The sequence below is a fragment of the Bison bison genome, unplaced genomic scaffold, assembly GCF_000754665.1.
Source record: "Bison bison bison isolate TAMUID 2011002044 unplaced genomic scaffold, Bison_UMD1.0 scf7180017864487, whole genome shotgun sequence".
NCBI classification, from domain to species: Eukaryota; Metazoa; Chordata; class Mammalia; order Artiodactyla; family Bovidae; genus Bison; species Bison bison.
The window spans coordinates 10,513,444-10,536,861 of NW_011495047.1; the positions used below are offsets into that span (position 1 = coordinate 10,513,444).

At 48.2% G+C, this 23,418-nt stretch overlaps 1 protein-coding gene across 1 annotated transcript in view; it reads left to right on the top strand.

Annotated features, from left to right (window-relative positions):
• Positions 1-1,626: 1,626 nt before the first annotated feature.
• Positions 1,627-23,418, top strand: part of LRFN2 (leucine rich repeat and fibronectin type III domain containing 2) — a 42,391-nt gene continuing 20,599 nt past the window's right edge. Inside the window, exon 1 of the mRNA XM_010863220.1 lies at positions 1,627-3,026. Within this exon, the coding sequence (XP_010861522.1) occupies positions 1,627-3,026 (1,400 nt within the window). The remainder of the gene's footprint in view (positions 3,027-23,418) is intronic.

The following is a 23,418-nucleotide window of genomic DNA, read 5'->3' on the forward strand; positions in this document are numbered from 1 at the left end:
TTTCTCAACCCTTCTGAACTTGCTAGTGTGTAGAGAGCTTTCGCAAGAGAGGGTGTACTTCCCAATTCACTGGCCTTAGGCGTCTTCCTTGTAGAACCCAATTCACACTCCTAGAAGGCAAATTGAGAAGTGCTAGTCTGTGTGATGCAACAAAACCAGTGTGCGCGATTTTCCAAAAGTCCAGCTCAGTGGATGTTTTTAGCACCACGTAAATAGAGCCACACCGCGTGCAACATGGAATAGTGAGAAACCTATAATATTCGAAGGTTCAAGGACCTGAACCAAAGCCCATCCCTTCCTTCCCTGGTTAGCCATTCTTGCAAAAGCACATTCTATGTGCCAGGCGGCGCTTTAGGCCTTTTATTCGGTGGTGAATTAAAAACAAGTCCCAACTGTTTCGAGCTTTGTTGTCATTTAAGAAGACAAACGGTAACAAGACACATAGACGAAATATACAGTAAGGTAGATAGTGATTGATTCCAAGGAGAAAGCAGAGCAAGGAAGAGGGATGTGCACAGAGGGTAAGGCCTCGGTGAGAAAGTGACTTTTTCATAAGGACCTGAAGGAGGTTCTTAGGCTCCTTAGATGGACAAGTCCTCATCTATATACACTGGTAAGTCCTTCCCTGTGAAGGGTGCTCCCAAAGCCCAGATGAGGTGATGTGTACGAAGATCTGGGCAGGGGACCAGTACGTACTGAGCGCTCAGAAGAAGTCTATGCCTTGGTTTCCCATCCCACCCCCTTCTTCACTCCCCTAAGCTCCCAGAGACTTACCCATTCTGTGGATTCTCCATGATAAAGAATTTGTCCAAAGCCAGTTCCCTGTTTACCCTGGCGACTCCCAGGGATAGCTCTCTCCTTGTCCACCTTCTTGTTCTTAGGGAATGCTGGTCCAATCTGATTTCACAGTGAGTCTAATCCAGTTAAGAAGGCAAAACCGCTTCAAAAGGCTGCTATAATGTACGTTTCAAATCCAAAGATTACTAGACAAACCACTGGTATGGAATTATCCATCCATCCATGCATCCAACAAGTATTGAGCACCTACTGTGTTTCAAGCACTGTGCTAGATGAACTGTTGTTATTTAGTCACCAAGTTGTGCCCGACTCTTTGTGACCCCCAAGGACTGTAGCCCGCCAGGCTCCCCTGTCCATGGGATTTCCCTGGGCAAGAATACTGGAGTGGGCTGTCATTTCCTTCTCAAGGGGATCTTCCCAACCCAGGGATTGAACCTGTGTCTCCTGCATTGGCAGGCGGATTCTTTACCACTGAGCCACCTGGGAAGTGATTAGAGCAATGAACAGAACAGACAAAAGGGCCTGCCCTCCTGGAACTGACATTCTAGTTGGGGAGATAGAAAATATTCCATAAACATAATTAATAAGAAAATCAAGTAAGCTGTTCCAAGGCGATAAGAGCTAAGGAGAAAGGAAACATTAGAACTGTTATCAGCAGGATTGCTAGAAGAGATCACTCCTGCATGAGCTGATGCCATTCTCCACTGCTCCCTAGGGCAGCCGGTAGGTGTGAGAGTGGGCGCTGCAGGTGAGGGCGTTAGGAAGTCGCCTCCCAATCCTGACCTTGTGTCCCTCCCTTCCAGGCACCACGGCCTGAGTGACCAGACCATGGAGACCCTGCTTGGCGGCCTGCTGGCGTTTGGCATGGCGTTTGCTGTGGTCGACGCCTGTCCCAAGTACTGCGTCTGTCAGAACCTGTCTGAGTCACTGGGGACCCTGTGCCCCTCCAAGGGGCTGCTCTTCGTGCCGCCAGACATTGATCGGCGGACAGTGGAGCTGCGTCTGGGTGGCAATTTCATCATCCACATTGGCCGCCAGGACTTCGCCAACATGACGGGGCTGGTGGACCTGACCCTGTCCAGGAACACCATCAGTCACATCCAGCCCTTCTCCTTCCTGGACCTGGAGAGCCTGCGCTCCCTGCACCTCGACAGCAACCGGCTGCCCAGCCTCGGGGAGGACACGCTGCGCGGCCTGGTCAACCTGCAGCATCTCATCGTGAACAACAACCAGCTGGGAGGCATCGCAGAGGAGGCCTTTGAGGACTTCCTGCTGACCCTGGAGGACTTGGACCTCTCCTACAACAACCTCCACGGGCTGCCCTGGGGCTCTGTGCGGCGCATGATCAACCTGCACCAGCTGAGCCTCGACCACAACCTGCTGGACCACATCGCCGAGGGCACCTTCACCGACCTGCAGAAACTGGCCCGCCTGGACCTCACCTCCAACCGGCTGCAGAAGCTGCCCCCGGACCCCATCTTCGCCCGCTCCCAGGCCTCGGCTCTGACCGCCACGCCCTTCGCCCCACCCCTGTCCTTTAGTTTCGGGGGCAACCCGCTGCACTGTAACTGTGAGCTTCTCTGGCTCCGCAGGCTGGAGCGGGACGACGACCTGGAGACGTGCGGCTCCCCGGGGGGCCTCAAGGGCCGCTACTTCTGGCACGTGCGCGAGGAGGAGTTTGTGTGCGAACCGCCGCTCATCACCCAGCACACGCACAAGCTGCTTGTCCTGGAGGGCCAGGCGGCCACGCTCAAGTGCAAGGCCATTGGGGACCCCAGCCCCCTCATCCACTGGGTGGCCCCCGATGACCGCCTGGTGGGGAATTCCTCCAGGACCGCCGTGTATGACAATGGCACCCTGGACATCCTCATCACCACGTCTCAGGACAGCGGCGCCTTCACCTGCATCGCTGCCAACGCCGCCGGGGAGGCCACGGCCACGGTGGAGGTCTCCATCGTCCAGCTGCCGCACCTCAGCAACAGCACCAGCCGGGCGGCACCCCCCAAGTCCCGGCTCTCGGATATCACCGGCTCCAGCAAGACCAGCCGCGGAGGTGGAGGAAGTGGGGGCGGGGAGCCTCCCAAAAGCCCCCCGGAACGGGCTGTGCTGGTGTCTGACGTGACCACCACCTCGGCCCTGGTCAAGTGGTCAGTCAGCAAGTCTGCCCCGCGGGTGAAAATGTACCAGCTGCAGTACAATTGCTCCGACGATGAGGTACTGATTTACAGGTGAGCCGAGGCTGCTGCAATGCAGGGAGGTGTCCAGATGGGCCTGGAGGAAGTTATGGGGTGGGTTTAGAGCTGTTCCTACCGATGCGCCCCCCACTCCCACCCCCCAGAGGTGTTTGTGCGATTCCAGGGACAAACTGTGCCATTTGTGCAGGTGAGGGGAAATAGAATGAACTTTATGTACAAGTTTCAGGAGAGGGTGCCCTACATGTGCAGCCTGAAGAGATGTGTGTGTGGGAGGATGGTGCCTCCCAGAGGTCTGGCAGTGGTAGGTGGTCTCAGTGACTATGAGCTCCGAGTTTTCTTCTTCTTTTTTTTTAAAATTAATTAATTTATTTTAATTGGAGGATAATTATTTTACAATATTGTGATGGTTTTTGTCATACATCAACCAACATGAATCAGCCACATTTGAGCCTTAGATGGAGGACACACAATAACAATAAGGAGATCTCTTGGCCAGAGGATCTGACTCCTCCAACAAAGGATGAATCTGGCCTTCACCTAGATTCATAGGCAGTCATGGCTAAGGTCAGGAAGTGTAGAATTCAGATCATCACTCTGCCATTTGCTAATCATTTAATTGTCTTGCCCTGCCTCAGTTTTCCTCATCTGTAAAATGGGGATAATCCACGCCTGACTTAGTCTGCAGGTGAAAGTGAAACTCTTAGTTGCTCAGTTGTGTCCAGGTCTTCGCAACCCCATGGACTGTAGCCACCAAACTCCTCTCTCCTTGGAATTCTCCAAGAATACTGGAGTGGATAGCCATTCCCTTCTCCAGCGGATCTTTCCAACCAAGGGATCAAACCTGAGTCTTCTGCGCTGCAGGCAGATTGTTTACGGTGTGACCCACCAGGGAAGCCCACACTGGCTGAAAGAAGAAACAGGCAGAGATAACTGAAACTCAGCATCCTGCCTCAGATCCAGCTAGATCAAAGGGCCCACAAGCATTCTGCACTCAGTTTCTTTGCTTCCCTAAGTTTTCTTTTCTTCTGGGTTTGGCTTCACCGTCACATACCTCTTTCCTCTGGGCAGCCCTAGAAGAAGAGCCTCCCTGTCCCAGTTGTTCCACCAAAGTCCTGGATGAGCTCTGATTAACCAGAGCAGGTCATGTGAGCCAGTGAGTATTAGGTCATCCTACCCAGCTGTCCTGACCTCTCCAGGTGTCAGTCTTTTCATCTATAAAATGGAGACAATAGTGTTGACTTTGTCGATCTGCTGTGAGGATCAAAGGGTCATTTCTTAGGCTGGTAGAAGGGAGGTGAAGACTCAAAAGCTGCAACAGAACTGCTTAAGTTGTTCAGAAGGAAGGCTCCATCAAATAATGGATCCAAGCTAAAGGGTCAGGGTCTGACCACAGGTGTGTTTCCTTTGCAGCCAGACTTGTGTTAAACATGACAGATGTGGCTTAGAGTCTTACAGTTCAAGGAATGTATGGTTTCTTTTGAAATCCTGTGTGTTTTATCTTATGCATTCAAAATGATTATTCTGAGAAGGGATCCCATAGACTTTACCAGACAGCTGAAGGGTCCATGGTGCAAGAGAGCTCAAGAACCTTGATCCATTGATGAGGTTTCTTCCAGCTCTGATTTTCTCACTTGATGAATAGGTCTCTGGATGGGAAGGTGTGGACAAAGAAAGGCATTTATTCACCAAATGAGATGGAGGGTAGGAGCCCCCTGGACATTGGTGGAGCCAAGGAACTTCCCTTATCTTGCATCACATATGTGGCTTGTCTAGGGGGCAGTTTCCTTCTCAGCATGTAAAGAAAATAGCAGTAGAACTTAACTCAAGTATATGCATTCACATATATATATATGAAATTAAATAATACATATTGTTATATATGTGACATACATGTAAAATTAAACAATATACATATGTATTTTTCTGATTACAACAGTAATAGTCTTTGTAGAAAATTTGGAACATTGACAAAATGATAAAGAAATAGAGGAAAATTGCCTGTAATCCCACCACTCATAGTTAACCAGAGCATTTGATCTCTAAGTTTTATTTCAGTTTAAAACAATACTCATGATTAATCTAATGTGTCCTTTTGATTCTTAATTCTTTCCACTCAACATTGTACCTTGCTTATATCTCACGATATTAAAATATTTTTCATTTGGCTATAACATAATTTATTTAATCAATCTTTTAATTTTCAACATTTAGGCTGTTTCCATTTTTCAGTATTAAAAGCAAAAAAGTAGTAAAGCAGCAATGGATATATCTTTTTACATAAATATAGTTATGCAAAACTTCAGTGATTTCCTTAGCCTATTTTCCTAGGGGTTGAGTTACTGGTTTCATAGGTAAATAATGATCTTTATAGATTGCATATAAACACTTAGTTATCCTCTCACCAGTGAGAGGTACCCATTTTGACCACACCCTTGCCAATTATAGATATATAATTACTTTCATTTTTGCCAATCTCATAGGTGAAAAATGGAACTTGTTTTAATTTGCATTTCTTTGATAGTGTGTAAGGTTGACCTTTTGAAAATAAGTATATTTCTTCACTTGTGAATTTATTATATGGTTTTGACTTTGATATAAACTGTAAAGGCGAAAAGCTCCCAGCTCTGAGGCCTACACAGGCATAGGATGAAAGGAAATGCAGTTTGCAAGGGAAGAGACGCTGGCATCAAGGTGGCAGAAAGCCAAGACTGCCAAGATGGAGCCCCTCCCTGGGGCATCTCAGAAATCCTGGGAGGACCCCCAAGAGGGGTCGGAGTTATGCTTCTGAAGTCACTCAAAGCTGAATTCAAACCACTTTTATTTGGTGATTGAGATCTTGGAGACACTAGGTTTATAAACAGAAATACAGACAGACTTTGGAGATATTTTGGATTGGGTTCCAGACCATGGCAATAAAGCGAATATTGCAATAAAGCAAGCCACATCAACTTTTTGCTTTCCCAGTGCATATAAAAGTTATGCTGATACTATACTGTAGTCTGTTAAATGTGCAATAACATTATGTCTAAAAAAACAATGTACATACTTTAATTAAAAAATACCTTAATGCTAAAAAATACCAACCATCATCTGAGCCTTCAGAGAATCATAGTAGTAACACCAAAGATCACTGGTCACGGACACCATAACAAATATAATAATAATGAAAAAAGTTTGAAATTGTGAGAGAATTACCAAAGTGTGACACAGAGACATGAAGTGAGAAAATGCTGTTAGAAAAACATCACCTATAGACTTCTTCAATGCAGCATTGCCTCAAATCTTCAATTTGTAAAAAATACAGCATTTGCCAAGTGTAATAAGCAAAGTGCAATAAAGAAAAGTAAATGGAAGCATCAGGAAGCTTAGGGGAAAAATGCAGATAACAGTGCTGACTTCCCCTTATTGAGGTCTTGAAGATTAGAAGAGAAACATCATGGAAAGCTTTCTGAATCGTGCAGGCATGTAGTAAGTGTTCAGGCATATAAGTGATTATTGTTGTTGTTATTAGCAATTGGGGTAGGAGTAACAGTAATGGTGAGAGTGAGATCATTATCTTGTCTGCCTTCCTGGGGGGCAAAGGGAAGAGGAAGTTTAGATACACAGCTCAATCTTTAAGAAGCCAGATTTCCAAAATTTAAAGGAAAAGGACAGTGTGAGTCTGTAGCTAGTTAATAGTAACAGCAATCACTAGACAACATGTTTGCCAGCTTACTGTGGGTTTTACACGTAGCTTTCCAAGAAGTAAGCATCTCATTTCATTCTCCTGGACATACCAGGAAGTATAAAAGACCAAGAGAATTAAACTCTCCCAAGGTCGTGCCCCTGGCTTCAGTTCCGAAATTCAGCCACCGTGGCCATTCTACCTTCGTCCTTACACTGCAACTGGCTGTTAGGACAAATAGGAGACTCCAAGGTAGAGCAGTAGGTTTTTAGAAAGCGAACTGTCCCCATGGGAAAGAAGAGACACCAACCGGGCTGCACATTGGCTCTTTGATATGCTTAGCCTTCAACAGTGATGTGTTCACACAAGGGGCAGAAAGGTTTCTACCCGAAGATGAATATGACAGCACTCAAAAAACTATGATCATGGCATCCAGTCCCATCACTTCATGGCAAATAGATGGGGAAAAAGTGGAAACAGTGACAGATTTTATTTTCTTAGACTCCAGAATCACTGTGGATGGTGACTGCAGCCATGAATTTAAAAGACACTTGCTCCTTGGAAGAAAAGCTATGACAAACCTAGACAGCATGTTAAAAAGCAGAGACATCACTTCGCTGACAAAGGTCCGTGTAGTCAAAGCTATGGTTTTTCCAGTAATCATGTATGGATGTAAGAATTGGACCATAAAGAAGGCTGAACACCAAAGAATTGAAGCTTTCAAACTGTGGTGCTAAAGAAGACTCCTGAGAGTCCCTTGGACAGCAAGGAGATCAAACTAGTAATTCTAAAGGAAATCAACCCTGAATGTTCATTGGAAGGACTGATGCTGAAGCTGAAATTCCAATACTTTGGCCACCTAATGGGAAGAGCTGACTCATTGAAAAAGACCCTGATGCTGGGTAAGGTTGAAAGCAGGAGGAGAAGGGGACGACAGAGGATGAAATGGTTCAGTGGAATCACTGACTCAATGGACATGAGTTTGAGCAAACTTTGGGAGATGGTGAAGGACAGGAAAGCCTGGCATTCTGCAGTCCATGGGGTCGCAAAGAGTTGGACAGGACTGAGCAACTAAACAACAGCAATATACGATACAGAGATGCTCACGGCAGGGCTTTTAATCCATGTTTGTCCCTGGAAGGACAAACCTCCTGGCTGAGAAGGAAGCTGCAGGAAGACTAGACAAGAGCAGCAGGCAAAGCCACAGTTTCCAAATTGCCTCCCTTTCCCCGGCAAGAATGGCCACAGCAATAATGTTACAAATTTGCATTGAGAGCTTGTTTGAACCAGGCACTATTCTGAGGACTTTATACACATGAACTCAACAGTTTTCCCAAAACCCTGGGGTTTGAGAACTACCGTTATTCCACTTCCCATATAAGAAACTGGCTCAAGGTTTCAGAGATAGAACTTGAATCCAGACCACGTGGAAAGGGCAAGACTAATACTCAGGGAGGGACCCGAGGCCAACAGAGACACGTCATACTGCCCTGCATTTGTTCTGGTCCCCAAGCCCCAAGGGTCACGTCCGAGGACTAGAGGATACAAGCCAAGGTTCCAAGCCCATGGGAGTGAGCTTGAGACAGCACGGACAGAAAGAGGAGTGCCCAAGATGGGAAAAGTGCAGATACTCTGCTTTTGAAGACTAGACTCTATAAAGCATAGGATGCTAGGCTGGGCGTGGACAGTCCAAATTCCAGAAAGGATTGCTCAACAGATGTCTGTAAGCCCTTGGAAAAGAATGCCGATTGCCAGAACCCCATAAGGACTCCCAAGGGGCCAAATCATGCCCAGGTATTGAGTTGTCTTCAGGGGACACTGTGACCCAGTTCTTTTCTTTTTCATGTTTTAATTGAAGTATAGTTGATGTACATAATTTACAGATGTACAGCATAGTGATTCACAGTTTTTAAAGGTTATATTCCATTTATAGTTCCTGCAAAATACTGGCTATATTCCCTGTGTTGTACAATGCATCGTTGTTGCTTATTTATTTTAAATGTTCATAGTTTCAGTTCAGTTCAGTTCAGTCGCTCAGTCGTATCGGACTCTTTGCGACCCCATGAATCGCAGCACACCAGGCCTCCCTGTCCATCACAAACTCCCGGAGTTCACCCAGACTCACGTCCATCGAGTCAGTGGTGCCATCCAGCCATCTCATCCTCTGTCGTCCCCTTCTCCTCCTGCCCCCAATCCCTCCCAGCATCAGAGTCTTTGCCAATGAGTCAACGCTTCGCATGAGGTGGCCAAAGTACTGGAGTTTCAGCTTTAGCATCATTCCTTCCAAAGAAATCCCAGGGCTGATCTCTTTCAGAATGGACTGGTTGGATCTCCTTGCAGTCCAAGGGACTCTCAAGAGTCTTCTCCAACACCACAGTTCAAAAGCATCAATTCTTTGGCGCTCAGCCTTCTTCACAGTCCAACTCTCACATCCATACGTGATCACAGGAAAAGCCATAGCCTTGACAAGACGGACCTTTGTTGGCAAAGTAATGTCTCTGCTATCTAGGTTGGTCATAACTTTCCTTCCAAGGAGTAAGCATCTTTTAATTTCATGGCTGCAGTTAATAGTTTAAATTATTCTTAATCTTTAAATCTTTAATCTTCTTAATCCCCTATCCCAATCTTGCCCCTCCGCCCGACTGGTATAACCGCTAGTTTGTTCTCTATATCCATGAGTCTTTCTTTTGTTATATTCACTATTTTGTGACCCAGTAGTTCTTTTCATCTGCCTCCCTCATCATTCACAAGGACAGCCCTTCACAGTGACATCCCTCCTGACACGAGATTCTCTCCATGAGACGCGTTCATCCCACACGTCTCCATGGGGGAGGTGGACCAGAACCTCTGGGGTGGTAGATGCTGTTGGAAAGCATCCTAGCGGGTTTCCAGTGGCTGTGACTCAGCGCCGTAAACAGAGTGCATCACAACTGTCAAAGACAGTGGACAAAAACCCCACCCTGAGTTTGGGCCAAAACGGAGATGCGTAAACTGTGAAATGAGCTTGTAACTGGTCAACCAGATTATTTTTTAGTTCCTTTTTTTCCAAAAATTTAGTTTTAATTGGAGAACAATCGCTTTACAATGTTGTGTCAGTTTCTGCCACGCGACAGTGTGAGTCGCCTGTAAGTATACATATGTTCCCTCCCTCGTGAGCCTCCCTCCCACCCCACCCCCATTGATACAATACACACTACCGTGTGTAAATAGGCAGCTAGTGGGAAGCTCCAGAGAGCTCAGCCCGGTACCCTGGGGCCAGATTGCTTAACAAATTGCTGTGCACATGGGAGAAAGCCTCTGGCTTGTACCTCCACACCTGCCCCATTCTGCGCTGCTCAGAATATTTTCTTATTGACATGGATAATGACACAGAAAATGTTTATTCTTTTTGGTTCAAAAACTCAGCTGCCATAGTTCAAGATGAAGAGAATCTGGCTTGATGGGAGTTTTGTGTGGCATCAGCTCAGAGTTTTAGCTGATCTCAAGGATGTTGTGGCTGAAAAGTGATGGAGCTGCCAAAAGACTCCTGTAATTGGGGGCTGTGTTAACAGAAGTCAAGTGCTGAGATCATGGGAGGTTGCAGTTTTAACCACTGAGTCATTTTGAGCTGGTCAGAGCAGAGCTGTAACACATTTACTATAGGAAGACACAGTCTTCAGAGATTATCTTCGCCAGTGGCAATATATCCAGAGATCCACTGATGAGAATGGGATTCTAGAATCTTGTGAGATGGACGGAGGTTGGTGATGACAGGATTTGGGAAAGAAGTCATATATCCTTTAATTTATTCACAGAACGTACGAGTAGAAGAGAACACACACACACTCTAAAGCAGGCATCAGCCCATTACAACAAAAAAATTCCAATAGCAGCACCTGTACATACCTCTCTCGTTGCTCTCCGTCTGGCTGCAGAAGGACTTGGCTTGTATCTTTCTTCTTCTCTAACATGTGCCACTCATGCATACTCATCTTCGTATCCCCCGCTCCTAGCGAGACCTGGCCCACGAAGGCTAGTGGGTCAATATCTGGTGAACTGAACAGAATGGAAGTGAACATCAGGGCTGCCCGACAGCAGACAAAACAAGGGCTGCCACAGGGTAGCAAGCTGCCTATACCAGGATGATTCAAGCTGATTCCACACCAGGGATGCCCAGTGGGCAGCCTGACTGTAACGTTTGACTTAAACAATCCCACCCTGATGGTCTGTGACTCTGTTTAAGGCTTATTATCCCATGATCAAGACAATATGCTTACCAGTTGCCAGTTGGGGCCACATGGCGTTTTGCCTCCCAGGGTTAGGGTGCCCTGTCTCATAGGGGTTTGAGCCCAGGGTCTGAGGTCACAGACAGGGACCTTGGTGGAGGCTTAATTGTCCAACCAGATTGGACATGTCATTGACAGGTCACCATTGACTGACACCATGGTCCTGCAGAAACCCTGGGAGCTGGGAGCTGTATGTGAACCATCAGGTTCCAGTCTATATACCTTGGCTTCCCTGGAACCTAGCAATAAAGAATCTGCTTGCAATTCAGGAGAGGCGGGTTTCATCCCTGGGTCAGGAAGATGCCCTGGAAAACGAAATGGCAACCTACTCCAGTTGATTTGCCTGGGAAATCCAATGGACAGAGAATCCTGGTGGGCTATCGTCCATGGGGTTGAAAAAGAGTCAGATACGGTTAGTGACTGAACAATGACAAACAACAATCTACATACCAGGAAGGGGAAGCAGAGGCCTGGTTAATCCCAAACCATGGATAAATCAGGATTTGAATTTGGCTATGAAATAGTGTCTTGCCTTTTTTTTATTATTATCAGATGATTAGCTCTCTAATTATCTAAGGGTTTTTGCTGACCTCCCAAGGCATTCGCCTTCCCTAAGTACCCATGACTGAGCCCTGGAGGCAGCTCTGGGTCATACTAGACACAGACAGTCCACAAGTGGGACCATGTGACTGGGGAAGACTGACTCCTGCATCTGTCAGCCCCAGGGCCTGCCCTTTCAGGAAGTGACTGTCATTCATGGGAGCAGTGTCAGAAGTAGGGGAGTCAATGAGGAGAAGAAAGGTGGGAGAGGTGAGTCAGAAAGAAGGGGCCTCCCCTCCCCAAGGAGAGAGCAACAGCGCATCCCAGCTGTGCCTCATCCCTGGTATGACATGGTAAGTTAAGTGTCCCGCATGTCATTATCAGCCCAAGTGACACTCACAAACACTTGTCTCTAAGAGTCATCAAGAACATCTGTCACCAGGCATGATGTTAGAACAGTCCCCGGGAGGGCCAGGGGAACAGCCAGCTTACTTCTAAAGCACAGCATGAAATTAGCCAGGATGCAGCCTTGTCTTCGAGAAGCTTATTCTGCTGTCATCAACTCCATGTAGCAAAAGTGAGGGCTTATGAGGCAAGAGACCCTGAAGGTGGTGGAAGATAGTAGCCATTCTATGACCTGCTGCAACTTTATCTTGAACCCCCTTCCTGTACCATATTCCTCCATGACATAATCTCCACCTTGAAGGAGGCTGGACCACCTTATTGAGTTTTGCAAGGCTTAGAGTGGGGCATTTTTAAATTATTATTATTCCTGTTGGTCTGTCTCTCATCTAGGGAAAAAATAAGGAGGCAGATTCAATCTGCCTACTCCATCATTTTGAATCAATACCCCAGTGGAGATTGCCCCTGCCCTCTGCCCCATGACAATGCAGCTAATTGGAACTCCACAATAGGGTAGAGGGAAATTTACTAATGAACCTATGATCCTGTGGATATGGGGAGAAACTTCTGGGGAGGATGCTCCCTAAAGTGTTAGTCACTCAGTTGTGTCCAACTTTTTGTGACCCCATGGTCTATAGCCCACCAGGTGTCTCTGTCCGTGGAATTCTCTAGGTAAGGATACTGGAGTGGATAGTCATTCCCTTCTCTAGGGAATCTTCCCAACCCAGTGACTGAACCCAGTCTCCTGCATTGCAGGCAGATTCTTTACCATCTGAGCCACCAAGGAAGCCAGGGAGGGCTATACCAGATATAAGAGCTCCCATCTATGCAGGGGAAGGGTTCTTTGATTCAGCTGCTTCCACAGACATCGCAGCTTCTACTGAAAGGTTGGATTGGACCCCACTGTCAGGGAAAAAATGTGTAAAGGAGAAAGTTGGGGTGACTGGGGTAGAAAGATTCCCGGGAACTCCCTGGTTAGAGCCAAAATCAGCCTGCCTTGGATTTTATATTTTTTTTACACTGTCTGACTATTGAAATCTGACATCAACAAGCAGGGATGGCCAAAACAAATATTAGACCCATTTTAAAGCTCATGAAACTGAGTCTTTAATGAATTGAGATTTCCCAAGTTTCCACAAAGCAAAGACTAGAAATATCGTACCCACATCCAATGCCAGGTACATGCTGTGTGAAACTTCTCACTAATATCCCAAGGAGTTTTCCTTAAGGCTGGAGACTTGGGCTGAGGGACACCAACTGTGACTTCTTTTTCTCAGAAGGATGGGGTAATTCACTGGGAGGCTGCTGAGATTTTCTCTTCCAGTTTTAGTTGCTTTCCTCACATTTCTAAGGCCTAGCCATAGCAATTAGGATGAACAGAAAACTCAACCAAAGGAGATTTAAATTCATATGGGTTTATGTCTCTTGTGTAAAAGAAGTCAGTGGAAGGGAGTTTAGTCTGGGTCTCTGGGCAGCCTGGCCACCAAGGACCCAGCTCCTACCTTTCTGCTCAGCCATCCTCAGCACACAGATTCTGTCCTTAAGGTTTCCTCATGGTGAGAAATGGCTGCTGGCATGCTAGCTATCACATCTCCTTTCTATACAGTGGGAAAGATGAAAAGCAGAAGGATAAGAGGGCAAAGGAGAGGAGGTTCTCCCTCCAGTAACTTCTGCTTCTATCTCTTTTGGCCATATCTGTCTGCAAGGGAGGCTGAGAGATGTAGATTTTTAAAGCTAGGCCAAATGCACTGCCAGTCATATAGCACTTCTAGAACCTGAGTTTGCACCCCAACTCTACCATTTACTAGTCCTGGGACCATGGGCAAATCACTACGCCACTCTCATATTAATACCAATAGTGGCATGAACTGAATGAGATCACATATTTGGAAGCGCATTTACATGGTCAACTATGAAGTATCAGAAACATGTCAGTACTTACTGTTATTAGGAGCCTGACAACTTTCCCTCCTTGGGCCCCTCTTCTTGTCCTTGTTCTCCAGGCTTCTTCTTGTGGCTCCATTCTTCAAAACTTACTCCAAGAGAGCTGTAAACTGGGAAAACAATCTGATAACGTTTCAAGAGATCAAAGTGTAAGACATAATCCCTTTCAGAAATCTTTGTAGTTCAATTGGAAACTCTGAAAGACCCAAAAGAGTGAATCTCTAAGGGTGCAATTTCAAAGCCCAGAGCAGGTTTCAGCATAGGAGAGACATTTTTCAGGGGTGCCTTCCAGGAGCATCTCAAATCACATCATTACTTTCTCATCCTGCCCCTCTTGCTTCACACAAGATGAACACCACTCAGATGCAAAACCTTCAGGGCATCAGTTCAGAGGTGACTAAATTCTCTACGTGTCATTCCCTCTATTCTCCAAAAGTTCTGTCTGAAGACATCTCTGAAGAGAGAAAAATTAGCAGGAGTGAAATTATTACAGTGTGTATCCAGCCTGCTTTTCTTTTGGAATGTGGCTTTTTTCCCTTGTAGTGAAGGGAGAACCAGAGAGCCAGCTCCGTTCAGCCTCATAACAGCTCCAGGAGAGCCGGAAGTCAGGCAGGTGGGAAACCCAGGCATTCTGACACTGAACCTGGGGTTTCCCACCACCCTAGTGTTCCCCAAGCCTGGCTGTGCGTTGGAATCTATGGGGAGCTGCATCCTGTCTCCAGGAGATCCCAAGCCAGCTTCAGGTGGGGCCCAAGCATCCGTGTTTTTAAAACTCCCCCAGTGACTCTGATGTGTGTTCCACATCGGGCCCTTGTGCCTGGGGAATGGGCATTGCTGGGAGGCAAGCTGCTATAAATCCCACAGGTGGGGCTTTGGTATCTGAACTTCTGGTGAGAGAAGTCAGCAGACCGGGGTTCCCACCCCAGCTCTCCCATGCCCTTGTCATCTCACCTCTCTTAGACTTTGTTTCATCTATAACACTGAAATACAAACTCTTTCAAATGGGATCATCTCCAAGGAGATAAAGTATGTGAAACATTCAGGAAACAACAGCACCTTGTGCATTTTAGTTGCTGGAGTCATTTTTCTTGCCCTTCGGCTGAGGCTGAGTGATGAATACCAGGAGGCTAGAATCATGGACTCCAGACATGGGCTCTCATCTCCCCTCCCTGTCCTTCTCTGAGCCTCAGGCTTCTCATCTGTAAAATGGGGATGCTAGTGACTCCCAAAGGTGTTGTGAAATGGGAAGAGATGTAAGGCGTGAAGAAGAGCAGCTTCAGATAGTGCGAAGTGCTTCTTATCACCAAGATCTGACTATAGCCGTTTGACCAAACTAAGGATTTGTTTCTGTCATGTAATGGAATTCCAGAGGGCTGGTGCTCAGGACTGGCATGGGAGTTCCATGGACCTCAGGGACTGAGGCTCCTTCTCAAGTTGCACAACCTTTAACATGTGGCTCTCTGCCTCTGGGCTCGCTGACCCTTCCCCCCAGGACTTCCTCCTGCGTGCCCAGCCCACAGAGAGGGCAGCTGAAGTGGAGGAGAGCTGATGTCCCCAGAAGCAGCCCCAGTCTATGCTGGGGAGGATTAACCCCCCAGCTTCCTCCCCTAGTGGGGGAAGAAAGACAGCTGAGGCGTATTCTATGCAGTCCCTAGAGGGTCCCGATACGACTGAACCCAGATTGCTCACGATGGTAACTTGCTTAGCAACACACCCTGTATGGACCTTCTTCCCCAAAAGAAGAGAGTCCTGGGCCCAAATAAACTATTGGCACTCAAATCTTTGTCTTAGAGTCTGCTCCCGGGAAAGCCAGATGAAGGAAGACAGGCACCAACCATTCAGATGAGTCAGCCCCTTTATTTACTTAGTTTTTGAAAGTCTTTATTGAATTTGTTACAATACTGCTTCTGTTTTATGTTAGTTTTTTTGGTGGGCAGGGGGGAGGTTGGGGCTGGGAGGCATGTAGGATCTTAGCTCTGCAACCAGGGATTGAACCCACAAGCCCTGCATTAGAAGGTGAAGTCTTAACCATCTAACTGCCAGAGAAGTCCCTGAGTCAGCCCACTGAAAGAATCCCCCAGGAATCCCACCCCATGACTCCCACTTCTATCCGTTGTATTTCCTCAGTCTGCATCAGAGGCTGAGAAAGTTGGCTGTTTGTTCAGGCATGTTGCTTTCCCAAATAAAGTCAGGGATCTGCTGAGGAGTCAGGGGAGGAGGATGGCTGTCCGGCCGGTGTGCAGCCCCAGAGAGCTCTATGCATGAAAGCATCAGTGTCGTTCACATTTCTTGGCACCCACCTGCCCACACCACCCCAGGAGCCAGCAGCCTGCATGTGTAGCTGAATCCAGCCTGGGGAATGGAGATGATCTGGGCTGCTTTTGAGCACTCTTTTCTCATCTCTAGAGACACTGAGACAGAGAAAGAAGCCGAGGGGGATGTCTGAGTCTTTGCCAATTAGACCTATGGTCTGGCAAGTGCGTGTGTGATGAGAGTGGGCACCCTGTGGGTGACAGAAGGGCTCCAGACGTAAAGTCAAATTAACGCCCATCATCTTCAGAGCCTCAGAGGTGGTGGGGGGTGGTGAGCGAGCAGGATCACACAGAACCACAGACTGTGATGTGCCAGCCCAGGGTGAGAGTGGGGCCATGGAGACGTGCAACGCGGATGAATAAGCTCATTAACTATTTACAAAGGAGAGCTATTTCTAGCAGGGTGGGCTCCAGAGATGGCCTCCCGCTTGTGCTGTGGCTGCAGTGCTGATGCTGTGGGGGGAGAAGTATGGGTCCAGATGTGGGAGCTCAACTTCCACTGCCTTGTCAAGAAGGTACCTGTTCAGAAATTAAACGTCACACGGAACTATTAAACACTTAACCTTCTAACCAGATAATTCATTAGTGATGATACTAAGTTAGGGGGCTGTTCAATTTAGTAATTGACCACCTAAAAGGTGAAAATGTAAATGAATTGCTTGGTGAAGTTGATCTACTTGAGCTTTTTCATGAGCTAATGGAAGTGCATTCACAAGCCTGGGTGGGGAGGGGTGTATTCTGTGGCTGGGTGGGCAGAGCTTCTGGAATTAGGTGGAGTGGGCTATAAGCTGTGTCCTGGGGAGTAGGTGGGATTTGGAAGGAAGAGCGGAGGAGTTAGCTGTTTTAGGTGGAAGCAATAAGAAAGAGGCCAAGGCAGGAATGATCAGGCCCGGTCAAGGACCCCTGAAAACCCTGGTGTATTAGTCAGTGCTGCCACAATAGTAATGCTGCATGACAAACAAGTCCAAAATCTCAGTAGCTTACAGCTTCTTGAATCTTATTCCTTGTGGGTGTGCAAGTTGGTTGGAATTCACTGGGTCTCAGCTGGGCTGGGCTCCAGGCTCCAAGTCTGGTTTAAATCTTCTCCATGTATTTTATTCTGGAGCCCAGGTACAGGGGCAGTGGTCATCCAGAGTATGTTTTTCTCATGGTGATAGCAGAAATGAAGAGGGCAGGTGAAGAAGCAAACATCAAGCCTCTGCTGGCATTACATCAGCTAAATCCCATGGGGCAAAGCAAGTTACAAGGCCAAGCCGTCAAGGGGCAGGGCATGCACATCACCCACCATCAGGCCATGGCAAGACTGTGGAGATTTCATTTTATTGGTATTTAGTTGTTCATTCATATCTAACTCTTTTGCGACCCCATGGACTATAACCCACCAGGCTCCTCTGTCCATGGGATTCTCCAGGCAAGAATACTGGAGTGGGTTGCCATTTCCTTTATCCAGGGGATCTTCCTGACCCAGGGATCGGACCTGCATCTCCTGCATTGCAAGAGGATTCTTTACCACTGAACAACTGAGAAAGCCCAATTAAAGAGAAGTGAAGGAATAGGTCCAACAGCTCAGTCTACCACACCTGGCTGATTTGGTGGAAACGCTATCTCTAGTGCAGTGGGTCTCAAACTTGAGCACACGTCAGAATCACTTAACAAACTTAGCACTGTTAGCACAGCGCTGCAGGGCCCTACCCTCCTGGGTTTCTGACCCATTCGGTCTGGAGTGGGGTCTGAGAATCTACAATTCTAACATATTCTCCCAGTGATGCTGATGCTGTCCATCCGGGGCCACTTTTGGATACCCTCTGGTCTATGGAAACAATAGGTTTGTTCGGAGAGAATGGAAGAGAGTAGACTGTGGGTGGCCTGGAGTGTCACACCCAGTAGCTGTATTTACTGAGCCCTAACTACATTCTGTGCTGCGATCCATGGGGTCGCAAAGACTCGGACACGACTGAGCGACCGAACTGAACTACGTTCCAGGTATTGTTCTAAAGATGTGCTGTGTACTTCATTCTCTTACGTGGAGGGGGTGGAGCTAGACTTTGTAGCTGTCCTGACTTCAGGCTTTCTCCTTTTGGCCGTGGGGAGCCAGGGTCAAGCTCTGAGGGGAGAAACGACCTGTGACGGAAGAACTCCGGATTTGGAACTGGATGGTCTAGGCACAAACTGCACTTTGACTCTTGGTATCTAGGTTTTTTATTTATTCAACCAGTAAATACTTGTTGAGTGCTGGCTTTGGGGTAGAATCTACTCAAGACCATAAGGTTAGAACAAAATAGGCAAAGCCTTGGTCTACAAGGAGCTTACGTTCTTATGGAGGAGAGGGATGAAAAATGTTAAATGTGTGCTAGGAAAAGAAATAAGTAGTGTAAGGATACACTGGGGAGTGCTGTTTTATATGGGTGGCCAGAGAAGGCCTTTCTAAAGAGTGATGTTGGAGCAGAGACCGGAATGGAGTGAGAGAAAGAGCAGGCAGTGAGGAGACAGCAACGCCAAAGGCCCTGGGGTAGGGTGTCCTTGTCCTGCTGGGAGACGCAGCCAGACTCCACTGCATCTGGAGGGAGAGTGACAGTGAGTGAGGTCAGAGAATTGGATGTGGCTGGATCAGGTAGGGCCTCGCAGGCCATGTGAGGCCTTGGACTTTATGTGGGATGAGATGGGAGTCATTGCGGGGATGAGCACAGGAGAGTGGCATGATGTGATTAAGAAAGACAATTCTGGCTGACTACAGAATCTGGAGACCACAGGGGGCAGGGGCGGAAGCAGGGAGACCAGGTACACCATGGTTGTTGGAGTCTTAGCTATGTCTTGAGACCCTCCTGCTCCTGAATGCCCATATCCATAAAATGGGAAGAGGACCCCTTCCACTGAAATTTCCCCTCCTGGGCTTGTTATAATAGTGGGAGGGAGGTCAGGGTGTGGGCATATGAGTGAGCAGGAAATACTCAGGAAGGGAACAAAATGGCATCTTGTGATGATTTTTCTGGCAGAATCCTTGGAGCTGCGTCTGCCTGGCCCGGGAACCTCCCCGAGGCCCAGCCCACAGCCACAGCGGAGAGAGGAGTTTCCCATCTCCCCCTCCAGAGCATCACAGCTCACCCATCACTCTCCCAGCTCCTCCAGTCAGCACCCCGCCCTCTCCCCCCAAGTCCTCTCACTCTGATAGGGGAGTAATTATTTATGTTCCTGTTTAATTAGCTCATTAGGCATGTGCTGCAGTATTTCTGAGACTAAATCTCCCTCTCTAGTGGCTCTTAAGAGCATTTTTGCTGGTGCCTGGCCGCAACGATTGGGGCGGCCCTTGTGGGTTTGAGGGTGGCCGGTGGTCAGGGGCTGGGTGACCTGTGTTCGGGTCCTGGGGTGTGTGTGTGTGGACAGGTGGGGAGGCTGCTGAGGCCCTGGGCATGGAGACAGGATCTTGGAAACTGCGATGGTGGCAACAGCCGGCACTGAACACCAGAGAGATATTTTTACCACCCGTCAGAATGCCACTGCGTGTGAGCCATTGCCAAGGGCTGCTTCCAAAGGCTGCTTTTCCTTCAAGCTTTGATTGTCGATCAAAGAACGGTCTGTGTGGAACAGGGAGGCTTTGAAAATTCCCAGGTCGGCTAGGCTGGTGCTCCGCAGTCCTTTCCCTCTGGCAGGGAAGCTGGAAGGAAGCTTCAGTCCTGCAGCAAAAGTGAGTGGGTGGAGCCCGCCCTCCTGAGGTCAGGAAAGGAGTCCCCCCATTGTCCCTCATCTTTCCTAGAGGGGGCCTAGGAATAGAATCCCACCCAGAAATACTGCCTTCATGTAAGATCAGGAGGTTGACATTCCACCATTAGAGATGTGTTTCTTTCCATCTGTCATGGGAGATACTCATTCAGGCAGTTTCCTCTGGGCCTGACAGACAGAGGATACAGACATGACAGAGACCGCAGTGGAGGCTCTAGCAGGAGGCGGCAGGGAGAGTCAGGAAGGCATCGTTAGGAAACCTCGAAGCCCAGTTGCCTTGTGTGGACATATTGCTAAGGGCTTGACAGCGTTCAGGGAGAGGAGGGGAAGTCAAGGTCTTGGGACTAATTCGGTTGTTCATTCTTTAAAACTCTTTTCTGACTCTTTAAAATGGGCATAGTTCTTGCTATTCCCATAGACTGAAAAAAGTCCAGAGTGAAAAGGGGACAGTTCAAGGTCATCCAGGCCCGCCTTCTCATTTCTTCACCAATTCTTACAATGCCCACCACCCTTCCTACCCATCACTCCCACCCCTACCATCTTCTTGGAATGCTGACTGGCCCCACATGGGGGATAACTTCCAGACACAAGAACCTGCCCTTCTTTTTATTCAAGAGCCCAGACCACCGCTGGGTGCCTTTAAGTTGAGAGGTTTTGTTTTTGTTTGTTTTTTTTTTTTCCCTTACAGGCCCCAAACTTCATCTCTCTCTACCACCTAGCCTTAGATTCTGTCTTCATCCTCATCAGGCATAAAACTCATTCTTCTTCCACAATATTTAATTTTTGCAGATAATTCTCCTGGCTCACCTAGTACTATTTGTTTTTTCAAATTCAAGATCCTCCCTCCCTGCTGCCTTCCACTTTTGCCTTTCACTTTTAGTCATTCTAGAGGTTTTCATCTGCTGCTTATGATGCCAGGTCTGGGCCACTCATGGGGAAGACAACTGGGAACAGGACACCCTCACTCTTCTGCAGCTCATATTTCCCAGGGAGGGAGGCATTAAAGGACTGTGTACTTGTATAGTCTGGTTCAGATACCATAGCTGTGATAAGCTGTGTGAGGCTTGACAAGAGCAGATGCTGGGGAGGTCCGAGAAGGCTTCCTGGAGGAGGTGACCTAGAAGGTCAAGTAGGAGCTCAATCAGGGAAGAAATGTGGGCGGCACTGCAGCTGAAGGACTGAGTGTTTGTCCTGGAGCAAGGAGGGACCTGGGCTGTGTCCCTTGCTTCAGATGCGTGTCAGGTCGTGCCCTCCTGCATGTGTGGGATCCAGCAACTGGATGCGGCCTGACCAGAGCAGAGTGGACTGCATCTGAAGTCCCCCACATCTGAAGGCAGCCTCAGGCCCCCTGGTCTCCTCTGATCCAACTCCCACACAGACAAGGTAGCCCTACAAAGCCACTCCCCTCACATGTTCTGAAGTCCCCACACCCCCTCCTCCCTGGGTTCTTCCCAGGATGAAGTGGCCCCAGGGATGTGTGGCCACCTGGTTGGTATGTGGGCATTATAAGTGAGGTCAGTGTTTGGACATCACAACAAACATCCTGGCATCCTCCAGTTCAAGCCTTCTTAATGACTTTTGATCTGCCATAAAACATTTTAAAAATGTACTCATCTCGTTTTACATGTTTTTATGTTGCAAGTCCTTGTATGCACTTGGTTGAAGTCATACGTGTGTGCTTGGTCACTCAGTCATGTCCAACTCTGCAACCCCATGGACTGTAGCCTGCCAGGCTCCTCTGTCCATGGAATTCTCCAGGCAAGAATACTGGAGTGGATTGCCATTCCCTTCTCCAGGGGATCTTCCTGACCCACGGATTGAACCCGTGTCTCCTGTATTGCAGGTGGATTCTTTACCATCTGAGCCACCAGGAGAGCCCTGGTTGCTCAGGTCAGTGGTCAGTGGAATCATAAGTCACAAAGGCAGTTGATGGGGGTTAGGTCAAAAGTACTGAGTGGTTGTGGACGGTCTCTTCTCCAGCCATGACAATGAGAGTGAGAACCTACCTTTCTGAGAAATGGTTACATGCCAGGTACTCATCTAAGTTCATTCATTAACTCATTTAATTCTTGCAACATCCCAATGAAGAAGGTGCTGTTATGATCCTGATGAGAAAACTGAGGTCTGAAGAGGTCAAGGTGTTTCACCTGGGATTTGACTCCGGAGCCTTCCCCTCGAGGCCTTGATAATACGTACTTAGCATCTGAGTGCTTGCTGTGTGCTTCTCAGGGCACCAAGCATGTGCACCACCCCTGGGAGGCAGTTGTTACGCCTAAGACCTCTTAACAGGGTAGGAATCTCTGGGATCAGAGAGGGTAAGTAAGCTGCCTAAGGTCTCCCAGCTTGAAAGTGGCAGAACCAGAATTCAAGTCTAGGTTGGCTGTGCTCCAGAGAGCTCCTGACCCTTCCTTTCCTTCCCAGGACATGAGTTAGGATGGAGAGGAGCAAGGCAAGTGTCTCGGGGTCACAGGTGGTGTGTTCAAAATAGAGGTCGGTGACCACATTTCCTTTCCAGACAGTCTAGCCGCTCCTTCCCAGCCACCTAGTCTATTAGCAAACCCAGGTCACTCAGAAGCACCAGGAGGAAACAGGGGGAATCTGAACCAGACCAGACCATTCCCCCGCAACCATGCACACATAGAGGAGAGGCAGGAGAGGGGAGTGCTTCAGGGAGGGGTTTCAGTTAAGACACGGGGAAGAACTTCCAGGCAGTCCTGGTGGTGTCTGGCGAGCAAAGCCAGGCTTCTTTGAGAGCAAGAGGCCTCGGCTGCCTGAAGGGCCTGGAGGGTTCCATCTGAGGCAGACAGGCTTTTTACTCCTTTATGCTAAAAAAAAAAACTGATCGCCGTACCCTGGGCGTTCTAATGTGTGACTTGCCCTTTGAACACGGCTGCCTCCTCCCAGGGCTGAAATGAAACCTGGGTCATGAGTTCAGCCCTGGTGATGGGGGTGCTCTGGGGAGAGGAGGGAGATTTATGGCTCAGTCTCTGCCCTCTGTGAGCCGTCATCCCCTGGAGCCACCATGGCTACTGCCTCCTCGGCCAAGCAAGGCCCAGGCCCAGCGCCAAGGGGCAGGGGGTTGTGGGGCGGGGAGGGGACGCCATGAGTCTCTGACAGCCCTGGGGCTCCCTGGCTCACAGAAGGCAGTGGAGGGAGCAGCCGATAGATCACAGCTGGGCTGTTGACCTTGAGTCTTAAGCAAAGTGAAGAATAAAAGGTCATATTTATTCCGTCAGAGCCACGGGAGCCGTGAAATATCGGAGTGTGAATAAAGATGGTGCTAAATCACTCACCACCGCTGGGGACTTGGCTGATCTGTCTTCTGGCCCCATCATCACCCACTGGGTGAGCTGGGGCTCAGTATACTCAGAGAAGGATGGAAAAGAAGAGATGGGGACTCCAGGGGACCCCTAACGGAATAGAGCGGTCCCAAGACCCCTGCGATTCATAGGCTTCTGGAGTGTAAGATGTCCCTTGCCTCAAATGTCACCTCTAAATACCCCTGATCAGCCCACATGGAGCTGAGTCTGTCCTCCCTACCAGCCCCCAGCCCTTTCACCTTCTTTTAACCTGCTATGCTT